Source organism: Lampetra planeri, chromosome 9, assembly GCF_965212315.1.
Source record: "Lampetra planeri chromosome 9, kcLamPlan1.2.h2, whole genome shotgun sequence".
Classification (NCBI taxonomy): Eukaryota; Metazoa; Chordata; class Hyperoartia; order Petromyzontiformes; family Petromyzontidae; genus Lampetra; species Lampetra planeri.
In genome coordinates, this window is record NC_136115.1 from 6,891,422 (window position 1) to 6,910,237 (window position 18,816).

Genomic DNA, 18,816 nt, shown 5'->3' on the forward strand with positions numbered 1-18,816 from the left:
TCATTTTCAATTTTCAGTGACCAAGAATGAGTAAAAAGTTGGAGACCACGTTAATTTCGGAAGCATTTTGGCTGGAGACCAGTGAATTGGTGGTGGTATGGGGGGCTATGGGCTTGCGGCAGTGCATGCAAGCTGTGCGTGATCGCCGTGGGGAGGGAAAGCCAGCCTAGCCCAGCCAGCCGAGGTTCCTCCTCTTCTTGTCCGTGACAAATGTCCACTTTGACGCTAACGGCTTACCAAGCCCGCTGCCGCAAGCCGCATTCTACACGCATGGCACGCACGCACGCACGCGTCATGCGACCCAAGCGTGGCAAGTTACTGCGTTTGTGTAAACACAAATAGAAGATAAAAATAACATTTGCTTCCGACCGTCAAACGCATCGTTTCGTGAGTTGAGCAATATTCATCTTCTTGGTTCTTTCGGTAATGTCACGTAGAAGGGAAGTAATAAAATAATAAAAATAAAACATAATAAAATAATATAATAAAATTGAGCAATATTCTTGAAGGACCCTTGGACTCGCTCCCTATAGTCGGGTAACTGGTTAAACGACATCAATTAATCGCACAGTCAAATAAGCTCAAATGTGGGGCAATTTGTTTTGTTCAATTTATACAAGCCGCGGTGGTGTATGTGAAGTTACCCGTTCACATTTCCTGCCTTTAAAGCAGCCTTTAAAACAGGGATGGGGAACCTTGTGTTTCTGCCAAGGGCCATTTGGATATTATTTATAACATTATTCGCGGGCCATACAAAATTATCAACTTAAAAATTTGGCCGTCATATTTGGTCAAACATTTAATTAACTCGCCCCTAATGCGATGGCTGGAACTGCTTCTCTTTGGCGAGGCGTGTGGTGATGTTAGCTGGCTATTGATGATGTTGTTGTTGCTACTCGCAACTGCTTTTCCAGGTTTGCTCCTGAGATTTATTGAATTTCGAGTCCCGCCTGCGGTTGCTTTGGCAGGGCCAGACCCAAATGATTTCGTGGGCCTCATACGGCCCGCGGGCCGGACGTGCCCCACCCCGAGGGGCATGCGGCCGTGCCTACGAATAAAATGCACCACCACCCCCTCCTCCTTCCATTCCCTTGAGAGGAGGAGGAGTGGCTGGGGTTGGGCGTGGGAACGTGAACCTCCTCCTCCTCTCGCCGAGTGATGCTTCTTCATCTCAGGATTGCATCATCCTGAAGACGGAGGCTTGGCAAAGACTCGCGCGATACGGACGAACGTACGTGGTGGGTAAGGCGACACGTTTTTTTGTATTTAACATAACCCTTTTTTGTTTTATCAGCGCCTGCGATTTTGTGCGTTGCGGTCGAACTGTGAAACTGTGATGCTAAATAAAGAAGCAAATAATGCATGCTAATCATATGTCCGTTCAAGTTGAAGGTGCAGTAGTGTTTACACGGCGTTGGTTCAAGCGAGACAACTCCAAAATTGTTGGATTGATTCAAGCAAGGATTGACTGCTGATGAGACACTGAATGTTGAACCCGCTTCGGTCAATGCTGATGTTGTTATGCACCGCCAACAAGGCCGTGAGGCCTTTGCGTTGTACACATTGGGGATTATTTTTTGCTCTTGCAGAGACAGATATATGAAGGCGACTTTCTGCTATAGTTTTTTTTACTATAATACAACGAGATGAATGCTTTGTTTAATAGATGTGTACGAGTTAATGAGAATTCGTGATATTGCATTCAAATGGTGTATTGTGTATATACAGTATTTCTGGGGAGAGGAGGGGGGGGTGAGAGCGAGTCTATTGTGGGGTTTGTCATCGCTACACCATGTCAGTTCAAAGTATTTTTAGTCATGGGCCAGAGAAGCCAATACCTAATATTGACTTCAGTGGTGTTGAGAAGATGATAGGGGGTGGAGCCCCCCCCCCAGCCCCCCCCTCCTCCACCCACATTTGCCTCCACTCCCTATCAAGCGGGCAGCCCCAGAGTGAACACTGTCACGATTTGCTGTGTTGCATAGCCTCTGCTTACTAATTAAAGGCAAGTTGATCTCAACAGGACCAAGGACTGGGAGGAAGACATTACTGCCCTTGGCTCCAACTAGAAGACAACCAGAACAAATACTTTGCAGCGTTTGGATTGCCCTATCACATTGAAACGCCAAAGGATATGTCCGTTCAGTTCGTCGTTTTAAACATCTGCAAGTATGGCAGGGTACCAGCAAAGAACTTGCTGCTGAAAGTGGAAAAGGGCAAGGAAGCAAGACATAGTTTTCCTCTGCGGTTACACTTCACTTCATCGAGGACGGTTTTGTGGGACAATTTTGGTGCCTGGAACATTGGGGATGAGGTCATTCTTCCTTCTGCTGAAATCATGGCCAGAAAGGTACATAATGCAGTAAAGCGGTTTAAATTGTGAGATTTATGCATATATAGTGCTCTGTCAATATTTTAAAATAATGCTTGTTTGCAAGGTTCAGTGCTTTTGAATGCTGTTATTTGATGCAATTTTAAGAAGCATATTAGGCAATATAATGCAAAATGTATTATTTATTAATCATTATGATTGCTGTATTAAAATGGACGCTGTGTAAATTGCAAATTTGTTATGAAACGAAACGATGATCTTGGACCTTATGAAGCGAATTCGCTTACAAACAAGTGGAACAAATGGGGAAGCGCAATCAAGGGCATGTGTCTGCTGGCTGTGGCTTTTTGCAGTCAAGGTACCGACCACATGTGAGAAACGTGGGTTGCACAAGCCAGACAGGCGTACGATCGACCAACGAGGACCGCTATGCCTTGTCAGAGGTCTCCAACAATGTGCTCTGCTTGGCTGTGTTTGATGGGCATGGAGGTCCCGCAGCTGCCAATTTCTGCAGCAAATACATGGCCAAACACCTCCGGTGAGTACTTTCCTCCACAGGCATATACATGGGGGGTTTGTACCTACCATGAGGCTTGCAGAACCCACGTCCTTATTTATAGAGTTCGCTGGTTGACAACATCAGAGCTATTCATGGTAAGGTCATTTTGCACGAGGTATCCCAAGCTGCTGACCAATGTAAACACTGTGCCATTAATAGGGGCACAGAAGATAGGCTTCCAAATGCACAACGTTGTATTGCACATTTGTTAAATCTGTGTATCTGCTCGATATTACTCAAGCAATTAAACATGGAGTGAGAGGGTGTTTAATGATGGCGTACATCAAAATGCCAATAGTGCCACCATGTGGAATTAACCAGAACCTATCTAACATGTTATATATTCACGAAATAAATAAAGCATGGTGTTACAGATATGAACTGCACTACAAGAATTTAGTAACTATTGATATTACAAGTAATTGACTTAGTAAGCATGAAGCTATTGAAGAGTGTATGTTTAATTACAAGTGAAGTATTGGAAAATGACGGCAGGAAACTCCTTGACGGGAACACACTTCTTTTATTAAATCTTGACTTGTAACGATACAACGCGTGGCCTCTCTTCTTCACAATGCGGTCACCATACAACGGTACAACTCGTGACCTCTTCTTCTTCACCCTACGCTTCTCTTGACTCTCTTAGATTCTGTGCTGCTGGCTCTCTGTGCCTCGTGTAGACTCCGCGCCTCGGCTACACTCTTCTCTCGTCTCGTGTAGACTCTGCGCCTCTGCTACACTCTCCACTCGCCTCGTGTAGACTTTGCATCTCTCTCTGGCTACACCGTATGCATACTCGGCTCGTGTAGACCTTTCTCTCTCTCTGGCTACACTGTATGCATACTCGGCTCGTGTAGACCTTTCTCTCTCTCTGGCTACACACTATACATCACTCAGCTCGTGTAGACCGTTCTCTCTCTCTGGCTACACACTATACATCACTCAGCTCGTGTAGACCGTTCTCTCTCTCTGGCTACACACTTATACCTTACTCTCCTCTACTCTCCCTTACTCTCCTCTCCTCTCCATTACTCTCCTCTCCGGGCTCTATCTCTGCACCTTCGTCTTCATTCTTAGATGGTTCCACTTCTGCCCTCTACTCCTCTGTGCATCATCTTATATATCTCTTCCTCCCGGGAGACGGAGCGGATGCGGACCTCAACGTCGGCACCGCTCCTCAGTTACCCAATCACCACGCGCTATCTCTACGATCCGTTTCCGCCCAGCGCGTGTTTCCACTCCTCGACCAATCACACCGCGCTGCCACCCGATCACTCCCTCTCAGCGCGTCACCGGCACACAGCCAATCAGCAGCACTACCCCCACCCGCGCACTGACGCCTGCTCCTCCCCGTCAGCGCGCGTCACCACACACACACGTACATACGCGCTGGCACATGACGTACACACCCAGCGCGTATCACCACTACATCACCCCCTCCCACATAGCTCGCAGCCGGCCCGGCTGCTAACAACAACCAACCGCGACGATAAAACGACAACCAACAAAAAAAAACCCGTAACCCCCCGAGTGTGCCCCGTAACATAACAACAACAACAACAAGAATAACTATGTACAGATTGACAATGAACACGAAAAGTCAACAATAACACGATACGAGCAAATTCCAAAAAACGAACGCGCCCCACGTCCCTGCGACTACACGCAGTGACGAGGCGCACCAACAGCCCCGACTCCTCACGAGGCGGGTCGCGCAAAGTAGCACGACTTGGCGCGAGTCCGTCTGGCTGGTCCGTCGTATGGGGCGGGACACTGACGACCGTCCGACGGTTCCGGCTGCTCCAGACGGCGCGGAACGGGCCTGAAAGGGCCGGCCCCGCCGCGGAGATCCGGCCGCCGGTGGTCGGCAGCTGTCAGATCCGAGACACCTGGGAGCAGATCAGGCGAAAATACGCGTGGATCAGGCAGAGACATTTCCCCCTGTGGGTCGCCGGTCACGTCACACGCTCGGCCATGACGACACAAGGGGAGGCCATATGGAGGCGAGAACGGTTTCAGTCGGGAGGGGTGAACGTACCAACGGCGCTTTCCCCACTTTATCTGAACGCACTGGGGTCGTGCAACGCGCACGACCTCCACGGGTCCCCTCCACGGTCTCAACAATTTAGGCGACGTAGCCAAGGGTGCCTGAGGGCAATGCAGCCAGGCCCTGTCACCTGGTTTCCAATCGTGCCCGGACACCTTCCGTGCCCGCAACCGTTCATTAGCAATTTGGCGAGCCCGGGAATTAAGCCGTGCGGCCTCCCTCGCCTCTGTCAGCTTGTGAATATTAAACTTAATATGTTCTGCCAATTTAGAATTAGTTCGTGGAGCGGACAGGCCAAGTTGCGTTTCCATTGGCGGGTCAGCTTCCCGACCGTACATCAAATAGAATGGGGAAAACCCCGTAGCTGCATGGGGGGCCATTCTATACGCGGCAAGGACTCCCGGGACCTGCAGGTCCCAATCTACATGTGCCTCGCACACCTGCTGGCACAGCATGGAAGTCAAAGTTTTGTGGAGTCTCTCCACCATCCCGTCTGTCTGCGGGTGGTACGGGGAGGTACGCACCTTCTTGGTACCCAACAGATCGCACACCTCTTGCAACAATTTACTCGAAAATTTTTTACCTTGGTCGGTCAGCAGGCGTTCGGGAGCCCCCTTGTCCAGGACATAGCCCTGGACGAAGGCGTCCGTCACAGCCGCTGCCGACTGGTTAGCGAGAGGCCACGCCATAGGCCATCGGGTAAAGTATTCGACCCCCACTAACAAATATTTATTCCCTCTCGGCGTGACTGGGAAGGGCCCCAAAATATCGAGTGCAACGAGCTCGTTAGTACGCGAGACCTGAATAGATTGCAGCGGTGGATTAGCTGCCACGGGCGGTGGTTTACGCCTGGCGCACTCAACGCACCCCTTCAGAATATTTACCACATCACTTCCCATTCCCGGCCAGTAATAGTCACGCTGAAGCAGGGCAAGCGTCTTGTTAACTCCCAAGTGCAAGAGGCGTTCGTGTGCCGCCAAGACAACCCTCCCCCTTACAGCGGAAGGCACCACGAGTGCGTTCCGCCGGGACAACCTGTCCCATCTCAATAACATGCCCTGCTCAAGTACATAGGAGCCGGTACGCTCCTGGTCCCCCTCGGGACCCCCAACCTTGCGGCGCAATGCTAGCAGCGAGCTGTCCGCCATCTGGAGACGGCCCCATTCGCTGAGCGACAACGAGAGCAGCGAGTCCCGACCCTGAGAGGCAGTGGAATCATCCACGATCGGTGCGCCCGCTGTCGCAGCCAGTGCCCCCATCTCCCCCGCAAGCGTCGGTTTACAGCGCGCCGATCCCGACAAACACGCGCATTCATCACAAGGCAACAACCCCGACAAGCAATCGGCATTTGTGTGTCGCAACCCCTTACGGTACGTAGTCGTAAACTGATAGTCCTGGAGGACTTCCAACCAACGCGACAACTGGCCCGAGGGTTGGGCGACCCTCAATGAATACTGTAGCGCCGCGTGGTCCGTTCGGACCGTAAAGTGACGACCATAGAGATATGGCCTAAACTGCTGCACAAAAAAGACAATGGCAAGCAGCTCGCGACGGGTGACGCAGTAGCGCTGCTCCGCCGGAGACAACACCCTACTACCGTAGGCGACAACTCTTTCGACACCCCCAACGACTTGGGATAGCACCCCCCCAATGCCCGTGTTGCTAGCATCCGTGTCCAGCAAAAAGGGACTCGCAAAATCGGGATAACACAAGGGTGGGGCACCCACCAAGGCGTCCCGGAGGGAGCGAAACGCGGCCTCCTCCTCCGGTCCCCATTTGAACTTCACTCCCTTTGCCGTTAGAGCGTGCAAGGGTTTTGCAATAGTGGCGAAGTGCTCAACGAACCGCCGATAATAAGAAGCAAACCCGATGAAACTACGCACGTCGGAAACGGACGTAGGTGTCGGCCACGAACCGACACAATCCGTCTTCGCGGGATCGGTGGAGATCCCCGAAGAATCGACAATGTGACCCAAGTATCTAACCGACTTCCGAAGGAGGTGACATTTGGCCGGTTTAAATTTCAGCTTAGCCGATCGCATTCGCAAGAACACCCCTCTCAATCGCTGGAGGTGTTCTTCAAACGTTTTACTGAAAACAATGACATCGTCCATATAAATCAAGCATGTATCCCACTGCAAGCCCGACAAAACCAACTCCATAAGTCGCTGAAACGTCGCTGGAGAGGAGTGAAGTCCCATGGGTAACCGGTTAAACTGGAACAGCCCCCCTGGAGTCCGAAATGCTGTCTTAGGTTTCGACTCTTCGTCGAGCGGCAACTGCCAAAACCCCGATAACAAATCAAGAGTCGAAAAATATCGCGCACCAGACAATGCATCGAGGGACTCATCCATCCTGGGGAGCGGATACGCGTCAGCCACAGAGATCTTATTCAGGCGACGGAAATCAACGCAGAATCGCAGGGACCCGTCCTGCTTCTTAACCAGCACAATAGGCGCTCCCCACGGGCTAGAGGAGGGCGAAATAATATCGGCTTCTAGCATTTCGTTAACAGCCGACTGAACATGTTCCTTCTCCACGGGACTCAGTCGGAAGGGATTTAGCTTGACCGGCGCCGCATCGCCCGTTTCAATGTGGTGGTGCAACAAATCCGTGCACCCAATGTCATACTCATGTTTACTGAACACATCAGAGAATTCTATGAGCAACTCGCGCAGCGCACCCAACTGCGCCGCCGACAAATCGTCCGAGGCGGCGCATAGCGAATGGACCCACTCAAGGTCTTCCCTTGGCTCAACGTTCCGCGCGGGGCTCGAGCCCACCTGCGCAACCAACCCATCATCCACAGGGACCCGCGCCGCGTGAGCCAGCACGGTGCCCTGTGGAATGACAGCTGGCCGCGACCCCGCGTTCAAAACCATCACAAACGGATCCCTGTCAGCCCGCACCAAAGTGTGAGCCACCGATAAATCAAGACCCCCGACAGCCTTGTTAGAAGGACCCAAAAGCATACTTTGTTCCGAAGCCTCCCTCACCCATGGTTTCCGCAACCGGAGGGGAATCAACATCTGTGAACCCGGGGGCACATGCACGGTCTGTGTCGCCACCGCTTGTATCGTAGCGCACGCCGTCCGAATGTCAGTAGGGCTCGTCAAAAATGCAATCCGGCGACCCGATGGCAGTTCAATGCATCGTTGATCGATAAGAATTTTAATGGGCATTTTAGCCAAAAAATCAGTGCCCAAAAGACACGGAACCGCCAAAGAAGACGAAACGAAAACGGGTCCCGACAATTTGATATTTCCAATGCAAATGGACGCCCTAATCTGACCGATAATGCCCAACGATCCCCCATTAGCGGCGTAAAATGGCACATCCACTGGAAGCAGCGGACGACATTGGACTGGGAGAATATCATAAATGAGGTCCGATATAATAGTTGCCGATGCCCCCGTGTCCACTAACACCCTAATCTCGACCCCATCAATAGATCCCGTAACAACGGACGAACCCGCCGAAGCAGCCACAATTCTATGCCCCAATTCCGCCCATTCAATGTCTCCCTGGTCCCGGCCGAACCCCCCTCGCCGAACCGAATCCCCGAACCTTAACCGGCCCTCCTCCGCCGCAACGCGGCGTCCCATGTGTGCCGAATAAACAGGCCGAGCGTGTGAGGTGCCGCGACTTGCCGGGGATTGTAGAGATGACTTGGGATCTCGGTCGTCGTCCAGCCGAGCACCCATGGCGCGCTGACGCGGAGCGCGGCACCCGGACGCCACGTGGCCCCGGAGGCCGCAGTTATAGCACGTGACGAGGGTCGGAGTAGATCTTGGTTGCTCCGACTTTCGGCCCGATCGCAGAGGCGACCGAGCCCCCGGCCTCCAGTCCCCTGGTCGTCCCGTGGCGAACGCCTCCTCTCGTGGGCTGACGACTTGGGGTTCGGTGACCACCGAACCCGGAGCTGCGACGACAGCAGCGTTGCAACCAACTCCTTGTTTCCGTTGTAGGGCCTCGTGCGCTTGAATACTCGTGGCGACTCTCAAAGAGGAAATATCAATCTCGTCAGCTGTGTTGATAGGGACCCCCAGGTCCTGCGCCAACTTAAGCAGCTGCTCCAAAACCATCGCATCTTGGCCCTCCTCGTCCATCCGAGGGAACGCAGCATCAGCAAGAGCCAGCAACGCCGTGCGATAGGCCAGCGCGGTCTCCGTGGCCGCTTTCCGTCTTGCGTAGAAATGATGGCGGCACGCCGAGGGAGGTCCGTAGACCCTGGCCAACAAACCCAGCGCATCCTTCAGCGTGGAGCGGTCCGACTTCCGTGCAGACCTGAAGGCCGCGAGCGCATCGTCGTCCAGCAGGGCAGGCAACGCCCGCAGCGCCGTAGCATCGGACCACGCTGACATCTCTTGATGCGCCAAAAACCTTCGCTGAAATTTGCCCCAGTCTCCGCCTTCCGCCTTGAAGGCTGACAACGTGGGCAGACGCTGCTGAAAAATGAAGTCATCCGCCTCGTGGTTCCTCTCCGCCTCTCCGTCGGTGTGTAAGATGGCGGCTCCAGCGGCAGACGTAAAATGGCGGACCCCTCGCGCGCTGATGACGTCGATGCGCGCGCTTGGGAACCCACCACCACGTGGCGCTCGCCGTTCCCGCCAAAAGTAGGCCCAGGCGCAATGGCGGGAATCCCCCATTCGTTTTGGCGGGAATCTGCGGGGCGACCTTGTAAAATGTCCCCCACCGTCCCCGCTCCTCCCGACGAGCTGATCTCCGCCAAGATGGACGCGGCGGCGAGCAGCAGCTCCGCCAGTCGGGAGTGCGCCTCACGAAGCACGGCCTCGGTCCCCGGTCGCTCGGCCGGCGCCGTCGACGGATCCTGTAGCGTGGGCAAGTCCTCCTCCTCACCCCCCGCCACCAGCGGCCCCGAGTCGTCCAGGTTTTCCTCGCGGTCAATCCCGTGGGTCCTACGGGTCTTCCTTGTCTCCATGCTTGGAAGCCCGTTTCACTTCTGACGCCAGATGAAGTATTGGAAAATGACGGCAGGAAACTCCTTGACGGGAACACACTTCTTTTATTAAATCTTGACTTGTAACGATACAACGCGTGGCCTCTCTTCTTCACAATGCGGTCACCATACAACGGTACAACTCGTGACCTCTTCTTCTTCACCCTACGCTTCTCTTGACTCTCTTAGATTCTGTGCTGCTGGCTCTCTGTGCCTCGTGTAGACTCCGCGCCTCGGCTACACTCTTCTCTCGTCTCGTGTAGACTCTGCGCCTCTGCTACACTCTCCACTCGCCTCGTGTAGACTTTGCATCTCTCTCTGGCTACACCGTATGCATACTCGGCTCGTGTAGACCTTTCTCTCTCTCTGGCTACACCGTATGCATACTCGGCTCGTGTAGACCTTTCTCTCTCTCTGGCTACACACTATACATCACTCAGCTCGTGTAGACCGTTCTCTCTCTCTGGCTACACACTATACATCACTCAGCTCGTGTAGACCGTTCTCTCTCTCTGGCTACACACTTATACCTTACTCTCCTCTACTCTCCCTTACTCTCCTCTCCTCTCCATTACTCTCCTCTCCGGGCTCTATCTCTGCACCTTCGTCTTCATTCTTAGATGGTTCCACTTCTGCCCTCTACTCCTCTGTGCATCATCTTATATATCTCTTCCTCCCGGGAGACGGAGCGGATGCGGACCTCAACGTCGGCACCGCTCCTCAGTTACCCAATCACCACGCGCTATCTCTACGATCCGTTTCCGCCCAGCGCGTGTTTCCACTCCTCGACCAATCACACCGCGCTGCCACCCGATCACTCCCTCTCAGCGCGTCACCGGCACACAGCCAATCAGCAGCACTACCCCCACCCGCGCACTGACGCCTGCTCCTCCCCGTCAGCGCGCGTCACCACACACACACGTACATACGCGCTGGCACATGACGTACACACCCAGCGCGTATCACCACTACACAAGTGTATGCCGTGCTGCGCTATGACCCGAGTTCGATTCCTGCTCATGGCCAACACCAGTGACAACTATTCTGACCTGGTTCTGGGCTTCTCCTAGGTTGATTCAGCCTCAAATGAATACCTGGTGCGGTGTATAAACATCGCCACTGGGGAGACAAAGGCGGCCTAGCATGGTGCCGACTACCCACACCCTTGTGCCGTGCTGGCCTTCATAGGTGCTCCCCAACAGCACTTGTTTCTACAGTATGTTAAGGCAATACGGATGATCTTTGTACTGCACATATAATGTATGTGTGTTTAAACATGTATATTTTAAATTAAAAGTGGCATCCTGTTCCCCATTCCCCGCCCCCCATCCCAAGGAAGTACCTTCAGAAGGAGGACAACTTGGAGATGGTTTTGTCTAAGTCCTTTCTGGCGGTTGACCGGGAGTTTACAAGACGTGTGACTCTCTCCCAAGAAGGTGGGGTAATCTAGCACCCTGACTTATTGTTGACGTGTGGCATCGTTAAACTAATTAACTTGTGCTTCATTAGATCGTAATAAACCTTTACAATGTTTATTTCACACCTGAAATTAAGTAAACAACTCGGAATGTAGTGTGTGTAGCAAAAAAAACTATCTTGTATAAAGCATTGATTTCATAATTGTTTTGTGAACTTTGTAAACATACAAATAACATGCCATGTTTAAAAACCTTTATCTTGAAGTAAACTGAAATTACACATGCAAATACACTAAGGAAAATATATGCAAGTAGTGTTGCATTGCTCAATTTGTGCATGACATAACTGGATGGTGTTATGTCCTTTGTGTGTGATTTGAGCCATACCAAAAATACCTGAACAGAAAAAAAATCCAAGCAAAATCATAAAGTTATCTTTATTTAAACCAGGTGCAATCCCATTGCAATGTTAGTATATTTAACGAAGTTAAACCTTAGCTATGTATGTGGGATACATTTAATTGAAGCATTTAATGCATTTGAATTCATCTTATGAACAGAGTTTTAAGTATATTGACAAATTTCACATCAAATGCAATGACATTTGTCTGTGTGCTTAATGCATAGGGATATATATGGAGAGAAAAATAACTTGAGTTTGAGGTCACAAAAATTATTCTTTCAAAATAATATATTTCAAGAGGGGAAAAAAATGCCTTTTGAATAAAACCGATTTTATTTCTAATCAATCTCGGCTACAAAAACGTCTAAACCGTTGCATTCAAGCATGTTTTGAATTTACAAAATGCAAGCAATGCTTTGTGTTCTGCACTCTACTTCAATGCGGTGACAAAACTAACATTAACAAAGATGAATGTATACTCTTTGGTTATTTCGGTAAAGTCACGTAGGTAAAAAATAAAAATCACGAAGTTTCGGAGGCAACACAAGCTTCCGTCTTCAGGTGGAACCGTCACAGCAAAATTACTGTATCAGGTGGACGGTTCCACCTGAAGACGGAAGCTTGTGTTGCCTCCGAAACGTCGTGATTTAATTTATTTAAATTTTTTACCTACGTGACTTTACCGAAAAAAACAAAGAGTATGAATCCTTGCAGTCACGAAAACTTCAAATCTAGAAAGATGAATGTCTGAACATTAGAGTGGTCAAGTTCCACATTTATTTTGCTTGAGCACTGGAGGGTGAACTGCTCGCACGACACTTGACGTTAGCTATTTACAAATTTACTTGGTGTTGAACTGGGATCATGAGCAAAAATATTTGCTCATAAGCAACATCAAAAATATCTTGCAAATGATACGATTCAGTAATTATTGCCAGTTTCAAATACATTAATATTAATTGCAAATTAATAAAATCTCTCAAAGCAGCAGTTTATTGTCATAAAAAGAGGCACATTTGTGTTTCCCAGACCCCAGATGTGTTTAACCTGAAGCAAATGTGACTAATTAAGGTTAAACCGTTACGAAGGGTTAATTTATCTGTACGTCTTCCACATTGTGATTTACGCAAATACATGGGTTCCTTGTGCCCTATCATTCCAATTAGATGACTCATTCATGTGGATAGCTCGCAGAACCTAGCATAGCAATTTAGTGTTAATGTATAGTGTAATTGTGAACATTTGCTATGGATGTGTGTGTGTGCCTACAACATGCTTCCCATTTGCTCACTGCAGAATGGCTGTGAGAAGCAGCCTCAGGGTACAGTCCTGATTCGAGGTTTCCTGGACCTCTGGTAACAGACAGTTTGGGTTGTCTCCTCATATTTTCATTTTCTTAAAAATAATTAATGTACGATTGTCTGTACATGAATTAATCCTTGCTTTGTAATATTTTGCTTGCTGGAACTAATGCTGATCATTTAGTTTTTTTACTTAATTTTGTTAAAAGAATCTCTACAGTACATTATACATTAAAAATATTGTGATTAATAACGCATTAAACCTAGATACACGATGCAATAGTGAACCGATCCTATCAAGGGTTATCGATTATATCAAGATAAAATGTTTCAATGTTTTACCAAATTGAGTGGGAGTTATAATTTTTCTAATTTGGTTCAATAGCAATATGACATTTATCTAATCGGTAAGTTAGAACCACATGACTACGTCGATAGCCTTACTAGAAAGACAGGGCAGCGACACGGTGAACAAGGAGTCACTAACCAACCACAGAGAGGGTAGCTCACGCCTTTACGATTACCACAATTATATGACTACCGCAACAAATATATGAATACTACTGAAACTACGACGAACACAACCACATACATAATTATGTGGGATGCTTGAATTTTGATGGTAAAAATATATAGACCTATTTATATTTACAGAGATTCGTAGTTAGCGCTAGGTAGTTTTGCCCTTGATTGCATAGTATTGCATAGTATTTTACCTTGGACAATGTCTTCAATGGAGTGCAATCTGGTGCAGTCTGATGGAACCCACATTGCATCGTGTATCTAGGCCTTCATAATATTTTTTTCCAGCAAATACAACCTTTAATGTTTATTGTTTCATATCTTTTGAATCTGGATTTTTTTTTTGTCTTTCAAACGTTGAAAGGAATTCACTAATGTATGAACTTTATACTCAATACAGTTAATTTCTTCAACCTGTACTTAAAGTTTCCTCCAACATAAAAAAATGGCATCCATAAATGTGTGCCAGTGAGCAACTACTTGGTCTATAAACAGTTCTATTTATTTATGATAACACGTTAAGCTTGTTTGAGTGAAATGATAACGCATGTCACTGTGTGTTGGGAAGCATGTAGCTTGTGTGCCTGTCCTTGCAACCCTGTCCTTTGCGCAGTCTCTGCCAGCTCAAGCAGTGCTGTCGCGGTCGGATGCCCTGTGGGGCTGTGTGCCACGGGACAGCTTGGAAGCTCCCCTCGAAGATCTTTGCTCTCACATTGGGCTCTGAGCTGGGCTTAGTAAGCACTGCCGGAAGGCATCGCTACCAGGGGTTCATTTAAAAAGGACATACTGCTGCCCTGTTAATATTGTGGCTGTTCTTCCACTCTTTTCTCCACCCTCGTAGTTCCCTTTAGTTATTCCCATGGAGCAGTCCTGAATGGTAGTCACTCGTGGCTTAGTGCAGACAAGTCAGTATGGCCTGTTAACTGAACCCCTGCCCAAGTATGAATCAAACCTGGAAGACAAGCGTAGTGTGCAAACAAATTATTGAAGTTCGTAACACAGTTTGTTCTTGTGTACATCATTCTGCAATAATATTTCTTCTCTATATGGGGTATAACAGCGGTGTTTGTAAAACGTACTAAATGATATTTAGATTTCATGTCTAATCACCTAATCCTTTGTAATCAACAATTCTATCACGTCAAACCAACACTGCACCTCAGTGCATACATGCGCCCTTAAAAAAATTGTCTTGGTATACATATCCATAAAATGACAACCACGTTTATAAATGTTAAAAGTGTAATGCTGTATGACTTAATGAATAGGAATGTCCAAACACGAAGTCATGACAAACTTGAGACTTTCAAGCCTGTGGTTGCTATTCCTCCTAGTCCACACGTGGGCCCACAGTAATGCGATGGCAGTTGGCGGATGAGCAGCCGTTGACCTCGCTTTGCTCTATGTCCTTTAGCGGAGCTGCTGAGGAGCGGAACGACGGCCACCGTGGCATTGCTGCGTGACGGCCAGGAGCTGGCAGTGGGCAGCGTGGGTGACAGCCGTGCCGTACTGTGTCGTCGCGGCAAAGCCATGGGGCTGACGGAGGATCACACTGCCCAGCGCAAGGACGAGAGGACTCGGTGAGGCCTGCCCACCCAACGCTCGTCACTGCCACCGTTAATTTAATTGTGCCACGCCGGGGGAACCTGATTCGCATTGGGATGGTTCTCAGTTAAAACGCTGGTCAAGCTTTGACTTGGCGTCATCATGCTTTTTGGGGGTTGATATTTTTTGTGCTATTTTGTCATCGGCCAAGAGTGGGTTTCCTATGGAGAGACTGGCTTCTATAGAAATGTCGTGTTTCCTCCAATGATCCAGGACTGCTCATAAACATAAGCAATGACATTATTTGTTTGAATATAGGGGCACACTTGCTTTTAACTGTGTTGTGGAGTGATCATTTATGATCTAAGTCTTTGTATGTATGTTGAACTTCTATCGTACCGTACGCAGCCAAAAATGCTAATCGGAGGTGCGGGGGAAAGACAACAAACTAAACACAAACATAAGTTCTTTGGCTATATTTTCCCCTTGTTATTTAATGTACGTATTTTCTTATATTTCTGTGTAACCCTTGCAGGAGCTCCTTAATCCACCTTTCAGTCCCCTTGTGGTGGGCTGTAATGAATCTGGATATTCATTGCTGTGTTGCAACCGAAAGCTCAATGAGCCCAATTTGTAATTTTTTATATTCCTTCTTAAAAGCCCTCTGTTGAAGTACATCATAAACACGTGTTTTGTTTGCAGAGTTAAGGCGTGTGGAGGGTTCGTGACCTGGAGCACCACTGGCCATTCTCGCATCAATGGCACACTGGCCATGACACGCAGCATCGGAGACATTGCTCTCAAGCCCTATGGAGTCATTGCAGATCCTGAGATACAGCAACTGCAGGTACATTGAAAATATGCATCAAATAAGCCCATATGATGAATACAATTCTAAAGTGATGGTGTCTTACATAATATAATTATGCTGTATTTTCTTAAATATTATTTTAACCCTTGCAGTAGATCCTTAATACACCTTTGAATAACCTGCGGGTGGGCTGGAATGTGGATATCCATATTGAAACCCATATAGGGAGCATGGAAGTACAGATTAAGTGTCCCCTGATGTGGGGGAAAGCTTTTTAAAAGTGGTCAAACTGAATAGCACTGGATTGTTTGGGTTCAAGCATTTATGTACCTTAAATTTTAGTATCTCATTTCCAGTAAAGTTACATGTGTTGATAAAATGAATAGTCCGTTTCTGTTATCATTGGGAGGTTAGGGAGTATACTTGCCATTGCAGCTGAACCATGAAGATGACAGCTTCCTGGTGCTCACCACTGACGGCATCAACTATATCATGAACAACCAAGAAGTGTGCGATGCAGTGAGCAGTTCGCACACTCCCGAGGAGGCTGCCCACCTCATCACCGACTCAGTATGTGCAGGACACCAATTACAGTGGATATTAGTAGCTTGTTTCTCACCTATGAAAAATTTATTTTTGCACAACATTGGATGGAACTGCTGTTTTCTCTCATTATGACTGTCAAAATGGGCACTTTTTTTGCAATTCTAACCCTGACCATTTTATTACATTGCTTTATTTATGTGCTTGAGTGGCTGAGGCATTTCCCAATAAGCGATATCATGTTATGCCCCGGATTACATTTATGTAAATGGTTAAAGCTCATATCTGTTGCAAAAAACTGAGTAGAGTATCACCTGGAGTTTGTAATTAAGCAGTAGATTACAACAGTACCATCTGTTGCCATTGGAGAGGTGATGCAATTCCAAAAATACATATCCAGTAATTGTTTAAAGCAGCTGCAATTCTTTCCACACGTACAGCAGTGCGACAGTAACTTTCCCCATTGTTCCCCTTTTTAACTCTTGCACTTCAAAGCACCCCCTCTGTTAAAATGAAAAGTACTACTCGTATAATTTCCTATCCTTTTTGAAATGCAGAGCTAACATCTCGAATAGCACATTTCATGTAAAAATGTGCACAGTATATCTTTAACCTTGAAAACCTGTTGGTCTTGACTGCGGGGTGGCGTTAAACTTATCTTCTCTCCCCTTTCTCTTTCGTTTTTTTCTCTCTCCCATTTTTACAACTCCTTCCCCGGTTTGCCCCATTCCTTGTTATTGTGGTTGTTCCGATGGCCTGGGGTTGGGAGTGTATTTACATGTGGCTCCAATGTCGATAGTGGACTGCATGTAACGTAGTTATTTAATATTTGCAGGGTGTGTATATTGTTTCTTGATGCCCTTGGATGTAAATAAAATAAAAACGTTGTTAGCCTTTTATAAAAACGCCAGGCATGCCTTGTAGAGACTCTTGGACTGTGCACACAGTTATACTGGACTTGTCCCTCACATATCTAGTAGTAAAATACAGATTCCCTTTGAACATGGCTTTGTTGATGTTGGCAGTTCTTAAAGAGATGCATTCCGTTTGCAGGCACTGCAGTACGGCTCCGACGACAACGCAACGGCTGTGGTTATCTCATTGGGCGCATGGAGGAAATTCATCAAGGTTCAGACACATGCCACGTTCCTCCCTAGAGTTGTCTCTGGTGGGCGCTGGGCATGAAAACAAGAGGCCCACGCTGATTAGCACCATTACAAGCTAAACCAAATCCACATCAAGATGAAATTTCCTTTAAAATACGTGCTTTATAAACTATATTTGAAAAATAAAGCAAAATTAACTATGATATAGCACGAACACATGCTATCTCATAGCTAAGTTTTCCCAAGTACAATCAACAGATTAACCAAAATTTAGTCTATTCTGGGTTTCTGTATGATTTTGTACTTGGAGCAGTGCTTGCTTGATAGGACTTGACAGTTCAAGGAAGATATTCATCAAACCGTTGGCTTACTGACTTCGCCAAACTTTGGTACTCTGCCTTATGAAACTGCATTACTGAACATCTGTGAAAAATATGCTCATCAGATTTCACCAGAATAAATACAGATTCTGTATTATCATAGATTTTAACCATAAACTTACGAAGCAGAATGCAAGATTACCAAATAAGACCGTTGTGTATTTTTTTTTTTTGCCATTTAATATATCTCAATTTTGTGCATGGTAAAGGTTGCTATTTAAACGTTATCTTGAACAAGGTTCGCTTATTGTGGTACATTAAGTTTTTTGAAAGGGCCACTTTGCATTTACTTCACACCTTGGTGAAACTAGTTTTAAATATAGCATTTGTAAATAATTGCAACATTTGTCCAGAGTATATTTCCAAGCAGTTCAACCTTTTACTGGTTCTCATATTAGAACTCTCTCGGATATGAATTTGGGTGGTGTGATAAGATTACATAGTTTTGGTTCGTTAAATGTTAATGCAGTGGAACAGTTGGTTAGCGCACTGCGCTGTGAACTCGGATACCTGAGTTTAATACCGGGCCATGGTTAACACCAATGGCAAGTGATAACCGATTCAGTAGTTCTGGACCCCCCTCCCCCCCAACCATTCACCAACAAATCTTGAGAATCTTGACTGACACGAAACTTCATCCAGGAGTGACTTGACAATCGACTATTTAGTGTTAAGAAAATGAAAATAATACATACGTACAGGTATGTCTATATACTTCTCTACAGTATAATTTACCAGTTCACCTGGTATCTGCTTTAGTCTGTGTACATTGGTAAGAGGTGTTGCATTGTACATGTTCAGCAGCATTGTTGGTCTGAATTTTTATTTTGAATACTGTATATTGTACAATAAACATTTTTACAACCTGTCCCAATATTGTCAATAACTC

The 18,816-nt window shown here is 47.5% G+C and overlaps 1 protein-coding gene across 3 annotated transcripts; it reads left to right on the forward strand.

The window, feature by feature from the left end:
• The first annotated feature begins 1,093 nt into the window (after positions 1-1,093).
• Positions 1,094-18,795, forward strand: LOC144720643 (protein phosphatase Mn(2+)-dependent 1K-like). 3 transcript variants are annotated; one of them, XM_078597552.1, is made up of 8 exons: positions 1,094-1,242; positions 2,024-2,350; positions 2,686-2,870; positions 11,234-11,334; positions 14,957-15,122; positions 15,790-15,934; positions 16,334-16,468; positions 17,495-18,795. In XM_078597552.1, the coding sequence occupies exons 2-8, from the start codon at positions 2,135-2,137 to the stop codon at positions 17,624-17,626; spliced, it is 1,080 nt and encodes a 359-aa protein (XP_078453678.1). In that variant the 5' UTR covers positions 1,094-1,242; positions 2,024-2,134; the 3' UTR covers positions 17,627-18,795. The 3 variants fall into 3 exon arrangements, with proteins under 3 accessions (XP_078453678.1, XP_078453677.1, XP_078453679.1); XM_078597551.1 differs by having other exon boundaries at positions 1,115-1,238; XM_078597553.1 differs by having other exon boundaries at positions 1,115-1,231.
• The last annotated feature ends 21 nt before the right edge of the window (positions 18,796-18,816 follow it).